Source organism: Giraffa tippelskirchi, chromosome 7, assembly GCF_054371585.1.
Source record: "Giraffa tippelskirchi isolate mGirTip1 chromosome 7, T2T-mGirTip1v1.2.pri, whole genome shotgun sequence".
Taxonomy (NCBI): Eukaryota; Metazoa; Chordata; class Mammalia; order Artiodactyla; family Giraffidae; genus Giraffa; species Giraffa tippelskirchi.
In genome coordinates, this window is record NC_137281.1 from 92,744,605 (window position 1) to 92,763,164 (window position 18,560).

General features: G+C 40.4%; 1 protein-coding gene across 28 annotated transcripts in view; it reads left to right on the forward strand.

Moving 5' to 3' along the window:
• The window catches only part of FMN1 (formin 1), a 487,763-nt gene that overhangs the window by 248,202 nt on the left and 221,001 nt on the right, over positions 1–18,560 (forward strand). For 27 of the 28 annotated variants that reach the window (XR_014058706.1, XR_014058707.1, XR_014058704.1 and 24 more), the window contains 2 exons: positions 2,325–3,097; positions 8,482–8,632. Coding sequence is in view for 22 of the 28 variants with exons in the window: in XM_081507056.1 (XP_081363182.1) it covers positions 2,325–3,097; positions 8,482–8,632 (924 nt within the window). In the remaining 6 variants the exon portion in view is untranslated. Of the gene's footprint in view, positions 1–2,324; positions 3,098–8,481; positions 8,633–18,560 lie in introns of those variants that run through there. The other variant, XM_081507068.1, reaches the window with a different exon arrangement.

Consider the following 18,560-nt stretch of genomic DNA (forward strand, 5'->3'; position numbering starts at 1 on the left):
CTACCATTGTAGCAAACTTCTGTATTTCCTCTGGTGTTCCAGTCACTCCTCTCTGGTTTTACATATATTAACTCATGTACTTCTTATAACCTTGTGAGGTAAGTTCTGTTATTACCCCCATTTTCTGTATGAGAAAACTGGTATACAGAGAGGTTAAGTAGCCTAACCAATTTGTGCTCTACCCACTACACTAAGCAGATGAATTACAGAGCCATCAAAATGGTCTGTATAGATGTGTACACCAGATTCAGCCAACTCAAAAGATCATTGGTTGAGAGGTGGGAAATAGGAGAGGTGGGGACCTTTGTGTAGATATCATCCAGTTTGTGTGAGAGAAGCAAGTTTCCTTTTGGAGCATGTCTTTGTAACTCTTTCATATTATTAAGAAGGTGAACATTGTGTAAAATTATTAGCTCATCAACATTATCTGACTCTTGGGACTTCCCTGGTGGTCTAGTGGCTAAGACTCTGCTCTCCCAGTGAAGGGGGCCTGGGTTCAATCCCTGGTCAGGGAACTGGATCCCACATACCACAGCTAAGAGTTCATGTGCTACAACTAAAGATCCTATATGCTACAACTAAGACCCAGTGCAGCCAAATAAATAATGAATGAATATTATCTGACTGTTCACCTTCTTAGGTGATCAAGTTAGTCAGGAACAGCATTCAACATTTGGTTTGCTATGGCAGAACTAAAGTAGGCACTAAAATGAAATTTAAATATTGGTGATAATTCAGGTTGGCAATCAGGGCTGAAATATAGGTGGAGGAGGGGAGGGGAGGGAGAGGGAGAGGGAGATGAAGATGGGTAGGATGTCCAAACAAAGATGGTCTTGATCACTTAGTTGAATGAAGCTTGAAGTTGCTTTCAGATAGTCGAACTCATGAAAGATTGGATGGACTTTTGTATTTGTACTACATCGTTCATCCTGACTGCTGAAGCTTTCCTAGTTTTAGCCTGTCACTCCACAAAGATGGCATTGTTTGGAAATTTTTAAGAATGATTAGAAATCTATTAGTCTCTTCCTCTAATATTATCCTTAGCAACAGTAACATTTATTCAGAACTAATGTTCCAAACGATGCTACCTTTTCCTGTGTCGTGACCTTGACAGACTAGGCCATTGAAAATATTTCTTCACCTTTTTAATGTAAGCTATAACTGTACTTATATATACTTTGGTGTTCTAGATATTTGTGGACTGAAATTACAGTGAAGAACGTCTTATAAGCCATAACGAAGGCTCTTGGGACAGTGACTGAATATAACTATTACAGTGGTTTTTATCCATCCATCTCATCAGTACCGGGTATTTGCTGTTCTAGCTGCTGGGGTACAGAAATAAAGGCACAGATACTGCCCCTGATTTCTTCTGGTGGAGTTTTCAGTCTGATGGGAAAGAAAGAAGTTAAATAGGTTCACCAGAAATATTTAATTACTATTAAATTGACTTTTAGAAAAACTAATAAACTTGTAAATGATTGCCTCCCAGTTAACTGTAAAAGGCTAAATAGTTTCAAATGCTGGGAAATGGACTATTTAAGAACCAAGAGTATGCTAGCTTGTGCTGGTAAGTGAAAAGTAATGGATTCAAGGCATTGACATAACTGAAAAGATAAGCATTAAAAAGACAGGTATCTTATAAAATACTTTAAAATATAGAGTATATAGAAGAGAACAATAGCAGATCTTAATAGTTTCATTTTCTTTGCACTTAAATTTTTTTTTTTATTACTATATTATGAATTATTATCAAGCAGACACAAATACTGTTCATGGGTAGCTTTGATATGGAAACTTGAAAAAAAAAAAAGCACATGTATCATAACTTCCTCCTGAGCTTTTTCTTTCTACTGTGTTGTTTTGGAAACTCCAGAGGGGAGACATTCTATGGATGACCGTGAGAATAGCAGCTCCTAGCCAAAAGGATCTCCAAACCTTTTTTTGTTCTTTTTTTCAAACCAAAAGTAATGAAAGGTATATTCAAGCATGTTAAAATCTTTATTAAAAGTTTTCTTTTGCATTTGATATTAAAACCAGTAGAAGTTCTTAGATGACTGTTTTACTTTTATCCTTAATCCATGGTTATTGTTGCTTGTGAGCTCAGATTGGATGAAATTATGTTTTTACTCCAGCTATTTAAATCCTTGGAAAATTCATAAGGTGAAATTTACACCCTGTAGGATTCTCAGAAGAATGACCCTGTCTTTCCAGGTCTGTGCGGCCTTATGCTTTGGTGGTATGGGGATGCTATTGAATATTATATTTCTGATCATTGATCTTTTATAAATTTTTTGCTTCCTTTCCCGTTGATATCTCTACAGGCTCAGTTTGAACTTCAAGCCTTTCACATCCGGGGTGAGCATGCAGTGATAACAGCAAGACTAGAAGAAACCATTGAGAATCTCAAACATGAGATAGAACACCGATGGCAAAGAGGATGCGAAGAGATGAGAGATGTATGTGTCTCCACAGATGATGACTGCCCTCCAAAGACTTTCAGAAATGTGTGCATCCAGACAGACAGACAGACTTTCCTCAAACCCTGCGAAGGTGAAGGCAAGACCACCAGAAGTAACCAAATAATACCTAAAAAGCTGAACATCTCCTCTTTAAGCCAACTCTCTCCCCCAAATGACAACAAAGACACCTGTGTACCACCTGCAGAAGGCAGCTCGTTGAATCAGCAGAAAGCAACTCCTTCCCCTCCCCCTCCTCCTCCTCCTCCTGCCCCACCGCTACCAGCAGCCATCCCTCCCCCGCCTCCCCTCCAACCTGGACTTGGACCTTTGCCACCAGCACCTCCGCCGCCACCTGTGAATACTGGACCTCCACCACCTCCACCACCTCCTCTGCCTCCTGGTGCTGGGCCTCCCCCACCTCCTCCGCCCCCACCTCTCCCGCCTTCTCTCCCTCTGCCCAATAGCGGGGGTCCTCCTCCTGCTCCACCACCCCCAGGACTTGCACCCCCTCCTCCTCCTGGACTCTTCTTCGGAGTTGGCCCTTCTTCTAGCCAGTGTCCTCGGAAGCCAGCCATCGAACCCAGTTGTCCAATGAAGCCTCTGTACTGGACTAGGATACAGATAAGTGATAAGAGGTAAATTCAGCTCCCTAGTCCATTCTCAGCTTGTGAATTTGCAGGATTTTTCACAGGTGATGTATTCTTATGCGTTCAGTGTCTTTGTAATGTGGCACTCATTCTCAAACATGGTAGTGAAGGCCTTGGATAAATGAGTCTAGAATGTTTTGGGAAGAATGTCTCCACCAGGTCTTCTCTGTGTTCTCTATGGATTGATAGCTGGGAGAAATGCCATGTTCTATGTCAGACCCTTCTCAAAGGCATATATTCATTTGCTAGATTAGAGAAGAGCCCAGAGCTAAGTTAGGGTTTCCTCCTGGATCCCTGCAATTAGTGAAAAATCATAAAGACACCGAGCCTGAGTCTATACTTCAGGTTCACTGAAGATTTTTAGAATATCTGTCTTGTTTTAGGATAGTATCATCAGCCCTATGATGTGTATATTCAGCAAGTAGGTGTAATTTTTCAGTTTGTGTTCAAAGAACCAGACATAGCTGAGTCATTAACTCTTCAAGTCAGTTCGGTTCAGTTCAGTCACTCAGTCGTGTCCAACTCTTTGCAACCACATGGACTACAGCATGCCAGGCTTCCCTGTCCATCACCAACTCCCAGAGTTCACTCAAACTCATGTCCATCGAGTCGGTGATGCCATCCAACCATCTCATCCCCTGTTGCCCCCTTCTCCTCCTGCCTTCAATCTTTCCCAGCATCACGATCTTTTCAAATGAGTCAGTTCTTCGCATCAGGTGGCCAAAGTATTGGAGTTTCAGTTTCAGCATCAGTCTTTCCAATGAATATTCAGGACTGATTTCCTTTAGGATGGACTGGTTGGATCTCCTTGCAGTTCAAGGGACTCTCAAGAGTCTTCTCCAGCACCACAGTTCAAATCAATTCTTCGGTGCTCAGCTTTCTTTATAGTCCAACTCTCATATCCATAAATGACTACTGGAAAAACATGAATAGCTTTGACTATATGGACTTTTGTTGGCAAAGTAATGTCTCTGCTTTTTAATATGCTGTCTAGGTCGGTCATAACCTTTCTTCCAGAGAGCAAGTGTCTTTTAATTTCATGGCTGCAGTGATTTTGGAGCCCCAAAAAGTAAAGTCTGTCACTGTTTCCACTGTTTCCCCATCTATTTGCCATGAAGTGCTGGGACCAGATGCCATGATCTTAGTTTTCTGAGTGTTGAGTTTAGAGAGGAGTATTAAAATATCCGTTCTCTCTGCTTGAACTCTGATACCTCTCGCCACTGAGTGCCCTCACATTTTTATACTTTGTTGCCCTCTAGAGAAAGTACCAATGGGTAGGTAGCTAAAAAGCATCTTCCATTTGTATAGGTTGTTAAGGTGGGTCTGTAAGGCAGCAAGAGATGCTTGCTTGAAAATTTCCACTCAAACAGATCTGATTGGATTTCTTCTGCCTCATTTTGGAGCCCATCAGGAGGACAATAAGAAAGATATTGAATGGCTTCTTGACTACTCTTTAGGTGTGAAGTTCATTTGTTGGCAAAGAACAGCAAATATAGAATAGATTTTCACTCTTAAATTTTTGAACTTGTTCCCCAGATTAAGATGTGGTTTAAAATTTTTCTATTTCTGTAACATTCTGCTTAGAAATGGCAGGATATTGAACAAAATAACATGCAGTTTGGTGAGCAAGTAAATGGAAATCACTCTAGAAGGGATGTGGCACACCTTGATGCTAGCATGTGGTGAACCAAGTTGATTGTATACTTTGTATTTGGCCCCTTTCCTCTCATCAAAAAATAAGAGCCACGAATGTATTTTTTTTTTTAATGTGATACTCTATATTTAAACTTCCCAAATGGATGGTTAAAAAACCATCAAATAGTTCTGAAATAGCTCCTACCATTAACCAATGTACTAGTATTCCTCTTTTCCCACTCAAGGCTCAGCTGACATTTCCTAAGAAATTATTTCTCAGAATGTTTGGAGCCGTGTTCCCTTATTAGTGTTCTCAAATTAATGTGCAAGTCATTCCAGGGTGATGAGGCTCACCCATCAGCCCTGGCATTCTGTGTTCTAAGGGCACACAGAGCTGTCCCACACTTAGGTCTTCCTAACCTGCCTCAGCTTCATTCCCATTAGACTTCATGAGCAAATAATAGCCTGGACCATATCAGTGGCATAATAGGACCAACTAGGAGATGTGAGTCCTTCACTGTTTAAGACAACAAAGACAAGCTGGAGGTAATCATTGCATGTTTTCTGCCCTTATGTAGTCAGACATTTTGAAAGAGAAAACAGTTGAGTGCTCAAGTTCTTACCAGCTTCACCATAAATCTAGGGCTTCAGTTTTGTTACGAGTTGAATTGCTTCCCCCCAGATTGATTTACTAATGGCCTAGACCCCTCCCCCTTACCTCAGACTGTGACCTTACTTGTAAATAGGCGTGTTGAAGATGTGGTTAGTTAGGTAAAGATGAGCTCAGACTGGAGTAGGACCGACCTCTAATCCAAAATGACTGACCTTCTTATAAAATGGAGAAATGTGGACACTGCCGGGTGCAGAGGGAGAACTGGTGTATGGAGTTTGAAGTCCTGCCGCTACCAGCAAGTCCATTTTGAGCTAAATGAAAAGTTAGATGGATGTACCAACTTTCCTGACCTGGGACTTCAGGAAATCCCTGCTTGGTGAACATGTCAGCTTTGAGCCTGAGTTCTAGGCACAGGGGTTTAGTCTCTTATTATGGGTCTCTCAAAATATCTTCGTACCTCAGAGCGTGCCTACATCTTTTAAGTTAAAATGGTCTGAAGATGCTGTGTACTATTCATTATGGACAGAAGTAAAATTATTTGGGATTGTTCTTTGGAAAGAGGTGCTATTTTGTATCACCAGAGGAATAAGTACTTCATAATATACATGATACATTTTGATCTTGGTCTTCTGAGGAATTAGGAATAAAAAATGAATTTTCTCTTATTATATACACACTGCTTCTCCTCCAGCTAATGTGATTTTAAACTTTTGCTGTTTTGCTTTCTTTGATGTCTGTTGTCTGTTTCTAGAGTAGGGAAAAGCCATTTAGGTTTTTTTTGTTGTTTTTTTTTTTTTAAAGAAAAATACTCATCCAACTACCTTTTTTGGCTTCCTCATAAGTACCTTCCTGATGAGAAAGTATCTTCTCCTCTCCCTCTGCCCTTCTCCTGCTCCACCCTCCTTCCTGCTTATGCCTGCATCCTTCCCCTCTCCATGATTTCTTCCCTCACCTCATTGACCATGATGGCAGATGGTCCATTGTGAGCAACTCCTTGCTAGTGCCCAACCAACCCAGTTGCCTGCAACTTTTTGAGAAGTGGTATTCCAAAATTCTGTGATTCGTTTTTGGAAATGCCTTTTCCTATGGAAATAATGCTGGAAATGGTCATGAGATGCTCAACCGGACTTCCAAAGCCAGTTTACTTCAGTATATGAGTGAGGTACAGCCCTCATCCTACTGACCTGAGCTCAGAGTCCTTGGAGCTGGGGCCGGGTGGTACCGATGCAGGAGACTGCGGGGGTGGGGGGTTGAATAATCTTCCTTGTGCATCACATTCCCTCCCTAATGGCACCCTCTCCTTAGCTTCCCAGAACCTTCCTGAGGCCCTGTCCAGCAGGTCTGAGGCAGCATGGTCCAAAATTTCCTTGTTGTCTTCTCCCACCAAGAATCCCTTTGCCAAGAGCAGCTGACAAAAGCATTTAACATTAAAGGTGTTCATGTTTTGAACTGAAATTAAGTGAGTGGGGGCAGGAGTAGTGCTGAGGGAGGAGCACACACAGATGGATGTACCTCGCTGGGAATATTCTAACCCTTGGGTGATGATTTCACAGGTACTCACTACCCGCTATACATTATAACTTACATATGTCACATATATATTCTTAAATGCTTCAAATATTACACTAGAGAAATGGTAATAGGAAAACACAAAAAGTAGAGAAAAACAAATGTTCAGTTTTGTTATGGGCAAGAACCCAAATGTCATATTTCACAGGAAAGGCAGACACATAGCAAAATGGGAACACTCAGGCCTGAAAAGACAGTGTTGCCAACAGTTTCAAATACAAAAAAAATTGTCATTTAGTATCAAAAAACTGTATGGGCCACACTATGTATTAGTAGTTCCTTTCGTTTTCATTCACTGGGAAAATATGTATTGAAACAAAGATAAGTATTTGTAGACAGTTATGGATCATAACAAACATACACATTTGATGTGTCTATTTGATGTGTAGGTAAGACTTTTTTTTTTTTTAGCTGTCTTTGGGCATTAAAAGTGTTTAAAAATAAGGTGAGAAAGTAAGTTACGAAAGTAGATATTTAGGAGAAAATATGTTCCGACTAAAAGGAGCCTGAATAGTAATCCATCTAAGGCCGTTCTCAGAGGCAATTCTTTTGAACTTGATTTCCCATATCTTCTTCCCTTCCTTTGTTTCAAAACTAGGCTGTACCTGTTTTTAGAGAGAGAAAAAAGCAAACAAACAAAACAGTCTCCACATGAGTGATTTAGCTGATCTCTGTCGGGGCTGGTGCAATGGTGTTTTTGTTTGTTTTTATTAATACTGTTGTTGAGATAGTGTATTTTAAATCAAATATTTTTAAATGAGCACAGCCTATTCACACACACACACACACACACACACACACGTATGGGTCCTGTACTTAGTACACACACACACACACACACACACACACACACACACACGTATGGGTCCTGTACTTAGTTGATGTGAGCTAAACCCAAAAACTATATTTGAAATGAATAGAAAAAAAATCTAAAAGAGGATAAATCCTCACTTTATCACTCCATTTTCATTATATTTAGGAATTATCCCATGGAATGTCTCAGAATGGTGGCTCAGATGGTAAAGAATCTGCCTACAATGCAGGAGACCCTGGTTCAATCCCAGGGACAGGAAGATCCCCTGGAGAAGAAATAGCCACCCATTCCAGTATTCTTGCTTGGGAAATCCCATGGACACAGGAGCCTGGTGGGCTACAGTCTGTGGGGTCACAAAGAGTCACAAAGGACTGAGCGGCTAACACTTTCACTTTCACTTCCCTTTCAGCCTTTATACAATGCCCATTTTTACCCATCATGAAAATGCCACAGACTGAGGAAGGGACAGCTTACACACCCCAGAAGTTCTGGCCCTACGGGATTTCTCTGGTTCTTTCTCACAACAATATGTACTTTCACAAGGACCATTCTGTTTTGGAAACCTGTGTTTGCTTTAATGCTTTGAGGTATATTTTGATTTAAAAATTTATAATCATAAGAAGCTTTTCTTCAAGCTTTATTAGAGTTTTTAAAGGAGTTAAAAAATGAATTAAGGATGTCGCTGTATTCTATTCTCTTTTGTTTGGTTCCTACATTTAACTTGCCATTTTCTCTTTTAAGCCAAAATTCTACGCCAACTTTATGGGATTCCTTAGAAGAACCTGATATTCGGGATACTAGCGAATTTGAGTATTTATTCTCCAAAGACACACCTCAGCAGAAGAAAAAACCTCTCTCAGAGACCTATGAGAAAAAAAACAAGGTCAAAAAGGTATTGCCTGGCTATAGTAGTCATAACTATATCACTATTTTTTGTCCTACATGGGGTTTCATTATGTGCTGCTGGTTTGCTTTCCCTCTGTTTTCAAAAAAATGTCCTGGAAGGTTTTGAGTCACAGATGACATCAAGAAGCCAATAGTTTGAGAAATCTGTACTTACTATTTTGGTCATATTGTCTGAATTTTCAAATTATTTTCTTAATCTGAACTTTTTTCCAGCCATTAATTCTATTAAAAAAAAAAACTAATTTAGTGAAAAGTGGTCTGTAGGCTATGTGGAAAATATGCCTTACTTATTTATAAATTCATTTATTGAACAACTATTTATTGAGAGTGTATCTGTGCTAGATTTTGTTTTAGGCCCATGCTATCCAGTAGGGTATTCCTTAGCCACATGTGACAAGGTTAAGTCATAAAATTAGATAAATTTAAAAATTTAGTTCTTCAAGTGGCATTTGCTACTTTTCAGTTTTATTCTTCTGGCTGTTGCCTACCATACAGCAGATTAAAGAGCATTTTTGTTTTTATAGAAAGTTCTATTGGATAGCACTGTCTGAGCACTTGCGGTATGTTGGTGAAAAAACAAAACAGAGATCCTTGCCCTGTGCAGATTATATTAACAGTCAACATCAAAAACAAAAAGTCAAATCATGTGATAAGAGCAGCATAAGGAGGATCAACTTTAGGAGAAGTGGGGGATGGGTTACAGGTTTGAATACAGCGTGTTCAGAGTAGTCTGAACACATGGAGAAGGTGACCTCTGAGCAGACTTGAGGGCTAAAAATCTGAGGCCATGAGCCATCCATCAGAGAACAAGATCAAGATCCTCAAGCAGTCAGACAGGTATGGAGGTGAGTGACCCATGTGCCTTGCACTGACTGTATGACCCAAGTCAAAGTCCTTTCACTTGCCTCGTCCCCCTAAGTAGTGTCACATGTGACAACATCTCTCCATATTGTTCTACGTAAGAATCAAGAGTGTATACAGAGTGCTTCCATAGTGCCTGGCACCCAGTCAGCCCTCAGCCAGTGATTGCTGCTCTCTCTTTGCCGCTGTTGCTGCCACTGCGGCTCTTTCTCTACCTTTGTGTTGTGATGAAAACATAGATGGTGCTGAGGAAAGTCAGTTGGCCCATCAACAGTGTGAGTTTGAGCTGCACGGGTCCACCTGGACGTGGATATTTTTCAATAGTAAATACTATAGTCCTAAACAGTCCGTGGTTGGCTGAATCCATGGGTGCTGAGGGCTGACTCTAAGCTATATGCAATTAACTCCTTAGTTGTTCAAGGGTCAGCTTTGCAGTACTTGGTTCTGCTGTTGATTTACAATGTGATTTGGGCAGCTTGTCTCACTTCTTCAGGCCATATTTTCCTTTCTCTTTAAGATAGGGTTAACAATATCCAAGTCTACCAGAGCCATCAGGTTGTTGTGAAATTCAAATCTAAGAGGATTGGAAGAAGTGTTTTGAAAGTGTATAATATCAAATGAGAGTTTCATCAACTCTTCATTCTTAAATTATACACTGAGGTTCATGCATTGGCTGGCATCTCAAATAACATTATGATTGAGAAATCTGCTGTGCCTCATAATGGGGGAAATGGCAAAAGTCTGAATGCAATTTTCTGTTTAATCAAGTCAAATTGGACCACTGACTTGAATTATACAAGAAAATCATGATCAAAGTTTTTTGCCTCTTAAGTTTGATGGAATTTTTTGTTTTGTTTGATGGAATTTATCAGTTTTCCTGATAAAAAAAAATGTGATCCATATATATGGAATATATATATGGATATATGGAATTTGAAAGATGGTAACGATAACCCTATATGCGAGACAGAATAAGGGACACAGATGCATAGAACAATTTTATGGACTCTGAGGGAGAAGGTGAGGGTGGGACTTTCTGGGAGAATAGCATTGAAACATGTATATTATCATATGTGAAACAGAACACCATTCCATGTTCGATGCATGAGACAAGGGCTCAGGGCCGGGGCAATGGGATGACCCAGAGGGATGGGATGGGGAGGGAGGTGGGTGGGGGGTCCAGGAAGGGGAACACATGTAAACCCATGGCTGATTCATGTCAATGTATGGCAAAAACTATTACAATATTGTAAAGTAATTAGCCCCCAACTAAAATAAATAAATTTATAAAAAAAAAAAAATGTGATCCCAATTATAATTAAATATCAGAACAAATCTTTTAAGAGGACATATTACATGAAACAACTTAGTTATAGGCAAGAAGTCAAATGATAGACTATGAAATATATACATGTGCAGTTAGAATCCTATGACGTGGAAATAAATGTGCTTTGCAGGCCAGCTTACTTTTTAAATGCCATCTATAGGAACAGAAGACTACTTGTTTCTATACAAAAGGCAAAACCAGAATCTCTGTGTTCCAAAGGTGGCATCATATTTCCTCTTCCAGGAAGTTTTCTCTGACCATCCAGGAAATCCATTGAATGTTTTCTTACCCAATATCATATAAAATTTACTTTTGTTCTCTTTTTCTTTTAAGATTGCTATTACTCCTTGTGTTTGCCTCTCTCTGGATGCTTGATTACATGTTATTTGTTCATAAAGCTAATTCTTTCTGTTTTGGTGAATGAAAATTTTTAAAACATTGAAGTATTTGTTTTTGAAACATCAAAGCATTATTTTTTTAGTTTATTCTTATTTCTTATCTCATAATTGGTTGCCTCATCAACAAAGGATTTTCACTAAGGCTGTTAGTACTTGATGTGTTTGTTTTTCTGAGGGGAAAAATATCCTTCATTCAAACTCTTTAATCTTTGTGAACAGTGAGGTTACTGTTACCCCAAAGAATCTGTGCACATGTGAAGTCACTATTATTTTCTTTAAAGGTAGGTCTACTGGGCTTTCTTGGTGGCTTAGTTGTAAAGAATCCACTTGCCAAGTAGGAGACATGGTCGATCACTAGGTTGGGAAGAGCCCCTGGAGAAGGAAATGGCAACCTACTCCAGTATTTCTGCCTGGGAAGTCCCATGGACAGAAGAGCCTGGCGGGCTACAGTCCATGAGGTCGCAGAGTTGCATACAACTTAGCGACTAAACAATAAAATGACTAGAGGGTTTTCATGGTCTTGAGGCTGCTTGAAGTCTGCAGTGAGCTTGTGGTCCCACCTTAGAGCTGAGATATTCTAAGTTTTAAAGAAAATAATGAGTCAATGCCAGAAAACTCTGGACCTGCCTCCTATATGCCTTCACTCTGTGCCGATGACCAGATTTCCAACATCAAGGTGGATCCCTCAGTCTCTTCTGAAAGTCAGATGTTTCTTTTCTTTTCTCTGAGAATGAAGATGAAAGTGAATTTTAGCAATTGTGAGCAACTGGGATTTTCAGCACTGGAGGCCAGCTTTGTTAGCCTAACCACAGAATGGTTCCCAAACAATATGACCAGGAAACACTTGCCAAATAAATCTTTTTATGGTGACCAAAGGTGGAGTATATGTTAGAGTTTTAAAAATTCAGCATTCTGAATCTTGGTCTCTGGGACTTTGCTAGAACTGAGACGTGAGCATCTCTTAAGTGGAGCTGGTTTGCATCCATCTGTGTATCCCACATTTTTAGCTGAGAACTGTTCAAATTGTCATGGTTCTGCTAAACTCAGATACAAGTTTCTACTTCTATCTTTTATAACAGTATTTAAAGTTCCCACCACTGACACTGGTTTTAAATAAACAGATATATAGTTTCTTTTCTTTCCTTTTTGATACATATCTTCTTAAACTGGGCCAGGATCCTGTTTTCTAGTAAGATATAGTCTAAGAATTAGAAGGAACCTTCCTGATCAACTAATTCGGTACCTTCATTTTGGCCCATGAGAAACGAGACCTAGAAAGATAAAGATGACTTCTAGGGTTTGTACGCTTTTCGCAGGAAGTCATTGATAATGACAGAGCCTTGAGAGGATGTAGAAGAGCCTCAGTATGTGTCTCCACTTTTCCTTAATTTAAACAGTAATTTTCCATACTTAAAGATGATAGATTTTACTAGGGTGATTGATTTTGACATTTATAAATGAGAATAGCCATTGTTAGAATTATCAACAGGATACAGCTACACTTGTGCAAATCTAAAATATGTCCTACAAGGTGAATTATCCAGAGTTTTCATTAGGGTCTTTCAATAGGAATCCAAATCTTTGAATAAAAAGACACTTTAGGTATAAGTCCAGCTATAACATAATACGGAGAATTGGAACTGTTTTCCTTTGACCCTAACTATGACAAATTCTTATTGCATACGCAGACAAGAGCCTTCCTCATTTGTGACCTGAGACCATTGTGCCACCACAAATGTAACATTTACCAAATTGAGAACCAGAGCTCAGAACATCATCTCTTGTCTGTACCACCAACGCTTAATACCACCTCCAATTTTTTTTGCTCTCTGATAGCTTTCAGGGCAAGTCATATAACTTGTCCACACTAATTCTTTCTCTAAAAAATAGGGAATAACAACCCTTCAGGGTTGTTCTGAGCATAAAATGAAATCATGATTGTGAAAGTACCTTAAGAATTCTCTAGAAATGTAATAATCTCTTAGTTTATGAACAAATGTGAAAACTTTGCAAAGAAATTCTTGAACATCACTGATTCCCACAAACTTGTAGAGCCCCAACCTCTGGGATCTAATGCCTGATGATCTGAGGTGGAACTAATGTAATAATAATAGAAATAGAGTGCACAATAAATGTAATGTGCTTGAATTATCCCAACGTTCCCCCTCCTCCACTCAGTCCATGGAAAAATTGTCTTCCATGAAACCAGGTCCCTTGTGCCAGAAAGGTTGGGAACCACTGTTAGAGGGCCTTCAAATATAAGTGTGTCCATTCCTGAAACTTTGCAAATGTTCATCTCTAGATCATTCCTGTTCAGTATTTGTGGAAGAATTCCACAGCTTCCTTTAATGGCACATAGTACAGACATCTAGTAGTTCGTCTTACAGTGGTTGATATGTCTTTTTGCACTGGGAAGTGAAAGTTTTCACTGTCAGTACGCCCATATTTATACTATCTCTAAGTTACATGTATTCTGGGGAAAGGTAGGTCAGCGCCTTGACAAGGAGCCAGAAACCTGCTTTCATCGTCTGAGATTCTTTGTCCTGGTGTGTGTCAGAGAAGTAGCTACTCTGATAAACTTTCCAGTTGCTTTCTAAACTTGCCCAGCAGCGTTCAGAAAATCAGCGTGACCTGCCAATATTCTTCCTCTGTTGAAATGGCACGATCTTGCTTTGAATTATGAATAATGTCCGTGCCTGTTCCCTCCTCTGTAAGATACATAAAAATCATTCCTCTCCCTCGGCCATTTTAACAGAGATTTCTTAAGAATTAATGAGATAATGGCTATTCCCTGATCATTGGTGGGGGTGATGGTATAGGGAGGGGTGGTGATGGTCCCTCAGACGCTTGTCTGTTGAAACTTCCTGGAGCCAAAAGCTTTCAGTTGTAATTGGGTCATTTTGGCCAGGATCGTAGCTGTAACTCTCAAATCCCAGACTTGGTGTCTCAGTTTAGTGGGGAGGGGAGAAGAGTGAAAGGAGAACATCATTTGGAATCCTGAACGTAAATTTATAGGGTTTTCATAACATGTTGCCTTCCAAGTTTATATAATTTCAGCTTTTGTGTACAAAGATAATTTCTCTGGGCCGCCTTGGTAAGGTATGTGCATAATTCCCCTCCCTGCCCTCCTCCGCCCAGGAATGGGAATGCATTTGCCCAGCCCTTTCTGTTTCTCATGTGTTTGAAAAATGAGCAGTGAGGTTAGGGGTTATCATCTATAGCAGTGAGTGAAATTACTTGGCCGTGTGTTGATTGCACCAATATATGACCTTGAGGTCATTAGTGCTATGTCCAGATTCTTTGAGTGATATCTGGAATGATCTGGGCTTTGCTGTTCTTTGGTTTAAAGGCCCCTGACTGGCCAAATGTACTGAAAGCAAACGGGAGCTTCTATTCCGTGGCAAGCACCAGCTTACAAAAATTCTGTCTTGTAAATTTTATTTGGAAATAAGACAGCCCAGAAAGTTAAGTTGTACTTTTACTTTATTTACTTATTTTTTTAAATGGTTGTTAGAACTTGTCAAGTATGGATATCAATGATTCTTTCAGAATGTTGAATTTGAGTATTATTCTTGGAGTTCAACTATGTTTCTCTTGTTGGCTGTTAAACAGTAACTTAATCTGGGTTTATACCTCAAGCCAGCTAGAGGATCGCAGGGTGTTCAGTTCCTACCCACACCACAAGAGGGCACCTTCGAATGCCGAGCTCCAGAGCTAAAGTAGCTTCTATCCTAGAGCTGGGGCAGTAGAACCTACAAGAGAGTTAACTGCCCCTCAGCACTACCTTTCTTCTTGTTAACTTTCTTTATTTTGGACCACGAGGCCAGATTTCACAGCAAATTATCCACTCAAAGTATTGGGAGCCAAATGGCCAAATGCATACTGGAAAGACTTATAGGTATTAGTAGAATAGAAATCATTAGTAACAGTCCCAGTACTTAGAATGAATGACAGCAGTATAAAAATTTATGAAGTATTAGACTTAGCCCCTTTGAGACTGATTATGGGATCACCTCCCTTCTTCCCTCTGCCACACACACAGAGTGTTTTACATTGTCCATATCTAAAGGGAGTGAAGATGTATTTGAGTATAGACTCAGGGCTCCCTAATTGGAAAATAAAGAAGTTGATTAGATGTCACAAGATATGGTATGAGAGAACACTTCTTAATACCTGTTTTTGTTTTTTTTTAAGTATGTTATCCTTTACTCCTAGTAGAGTAAAATTTTTGAAATCCCACCTGTATTTTTCTGGACCTCATTCATTTATACTTAACACATTTATATATATACTTAGACCTTTTCTAAGATTGTAACTGGCTGGAGCTAGACAGTGGTTTGAGAATGAGTGTCAGTGAAGGGACCTTGATGGTGTCAGTGACTTCTTTGGCCTCCAGTGCTAAGCTAGAAGTATGTGAGGAAATAACAAGAATGAGCAAAGATCTTATATGTGTGTTTAAGTCACAAACCCAAGTCACGTGGATGCTTGCAAAACTGAACTCATAAATGCTTTGCAAAGTATACACATCTCTGATATAGTCAAAGGTCAAAACATCCCCCATGTCACATGCACACACGCACATGTGCACGTTCATAAGTATGTGCTTAACATGGACAGAAGTCTTAATGATCTTGTACTTATGTAGAATCTTTCAAGTGAAGGTGACAAGATTTCAATAGCAATAATAATGGTTAATGCTCCTAGCATGTGTTAACTTATCCAGTTGTTATAAGAACCCAGTGAGATCATTCTATGATTATTCCCATTTTGTAGGTGAGGGAGCTGGAGCTTAGAGGTTTATGTAACTTGCCCAGCATCACACAGCTCTTAAGTGTCAAGAAAATGAATCCACCAACCACCCCAGAACCTGTGCTCTTAATTACTTGACAAAAGGTCCATTGATCTGAATTTAACTACAAGTGCTGACTTTATATTCACTTGGAGAAGCCTGAGTTGTATTTTCTGGTCCTTGTCTAATAAAAAGAGTGCTGGCTTTGTTGTCCATAGACCTGGTTTCTACTTATGGCTCTGAACTTAGCCAACTATGAAATCTTGGGCAAATTCTTTAACTTCTCTAGGTCTTAGGTCTTTCATCTGTCAAAAGATAAACTTTGATTAGATAAATTCCAAAGATATGGTCATTACTTTTCCTTTGCAAATGGGAACACTCAAGAGCCACCAACTTTGGTCTTATTTATTAGAGGGCAAATGGACAGATGGAAAAGACCCTGATGCTGGGAAAGATGGAGGGCAGGAGGAGAAGGGGGCGACAGAGGATGAGATGGTTGGATGGCATCACTGACTCAATGGACATGAATCTGAGCAAACTCAGGGAGATAGTGAAAGACAGGGAAGCCTGGCATGCTGCTGTCCATGGGGTCGCAAAGAGTCAGATATGACTGAGCGACTGAACAAGACAAAGGCATGTGATTCAACATGTTTGTGATCAGACCCACAGATCAAACTGCCTGACACCGTAAGCACCATCTTGTATGAGCCACAGGTATATGGGAGCTCAGGGAATAGTTGTTAGGGTTTTAATAATCCCCTAATCTTAAAAGGGGCCTTTCCTGGTGGTTCAGTGGTAAAGAATCAGCCTGCCAATGCAGGAGACATAGTTCAATTCCTGGGTTGGGAAGATCCCCTAGAGAAGGAAATGGCAAATCCAGTCCAGTGTTCTTGCCTGGAAAATCACTTGGACAGAGGAGCCCGGCAGGCTAGAGTCCATGGGTTCACAAAGAGTCGGACATGACTAAGCGACTAAACAACAATGGTCTTAAGAGACAGAAACGTATTGGAGAGTTATTTTAAAATAAACAAACTTTCTCTATGTATTGGGGTATTGAAGGACTGGAAATCTGCTGGGGAAAACTGCAGTGGAAGGGCTCCGGTGGTCTGGTCTTGAAGGTAACTGGTTAGCCACTGTGTCCAATCATGTAACCTCTCTGGCCTTAGTTTTGGTAACTGTCATGGACTCTGGAGCAGGTATTTCTAAAGATTCTTTCCAGATGCAAAGTATCAGATCATACCTGTATGTGGACACCTTCACACATACATTTTAAAGCTGAGTTTGTACAAGTGTGTGAATAGAATGAAACCATGGATTTGGACCTTGTTTAGTCAATGAATAACATGGATATACTCTTCTCAAACACAATGTTTCTTCCCCCAAAGATGAACTATTTCCCTTCTCACACTTGTCTCTATTTAATAAAAAGTATCTTTGGCAGTGGCAGCCAATGACTGAGCTGACCAGCTCCTATCAGCTCAGGTGGCCCTCCAGCCTCCCCTCCATCTTCTGATAGAGTTTCCAGGGTTCAGAGGCCAAGCCCAGAGTTCAGGTTACACCAGACAAAGCCATCCACGTGTTTCCTAGGACAGTCTGGCTTGACCCCAGGACTATGGCTACACTTATAATTTTTTATAAAGTACTCTTTGTCCCAGAGCTTGATTTCCTTTAGCCTGACCAGATTTCTCTCCAGCTGAGGCTTATTTGCATGGCTGTAAACACAACCCGACAAAGCTCACCAACTGTGATAAAAGCAAAGGAAACCCGAGACCATTGGAAATTCCAAAATCTGCCTTCAGTATCTGAGCCTGACTCACAGTCACGCCTCAGCCCAGGAGGCTGCCAGCGTGTGGCAGCTAAAGAAATGTTATTCTGATTGATCTGATTAGGGCAACAAGGTTAGCCATGGTCAATTTACAAAGACAGTATGAGAAGAAATCATGTGTGTAGGCAAGTTATGGGTCAGCGAGGCCCCTGCCAGAAGTTTTGAAAAGCCATGGCTCTGCCAGGACCATTATCAGATCTCCTCAGTGGGGTACAAATGGGATTGGAGGGCTTTGGCCCCTCCAGCGCAATGGATGGCAAAAGGGGTCGGGTTGGGAAGGGCTGGGGAGTGGTGCTTGCTTGTAGCTGATTTCCTTCACTACCAAGCCCCTTACCTGGAGTTCCCCATACCCCATGAAGAGGACTGCCCCAGCCCCTCATCGCTGGGTAGAGAAGGTGGGGAGGCTGTGGGGCTCTAGATTGACCCACAGGAGCAGCCAGATGGAACCTATTGGGCATTTTGATCCCTTCCTTCACCACAAGAGTGGTTTAATTGGGGTCTGGCTCCAGGCCCTGGTTACTAAATAACCTCAGTCTTAGTGTTTTCATTTTCATTCATTAACTTTTATGCTAGGTACCTTATTAGTCACATTAGACATTTTGCATGTGCAAAATATCCTAGGAGGTGAGAAGGTGGGAGGTCTCTTTAAAAATGGTATAGAGTTGCAAGGACCAGGGGGTTAATTCATGACCTAATTATCACATCACTTTTGAC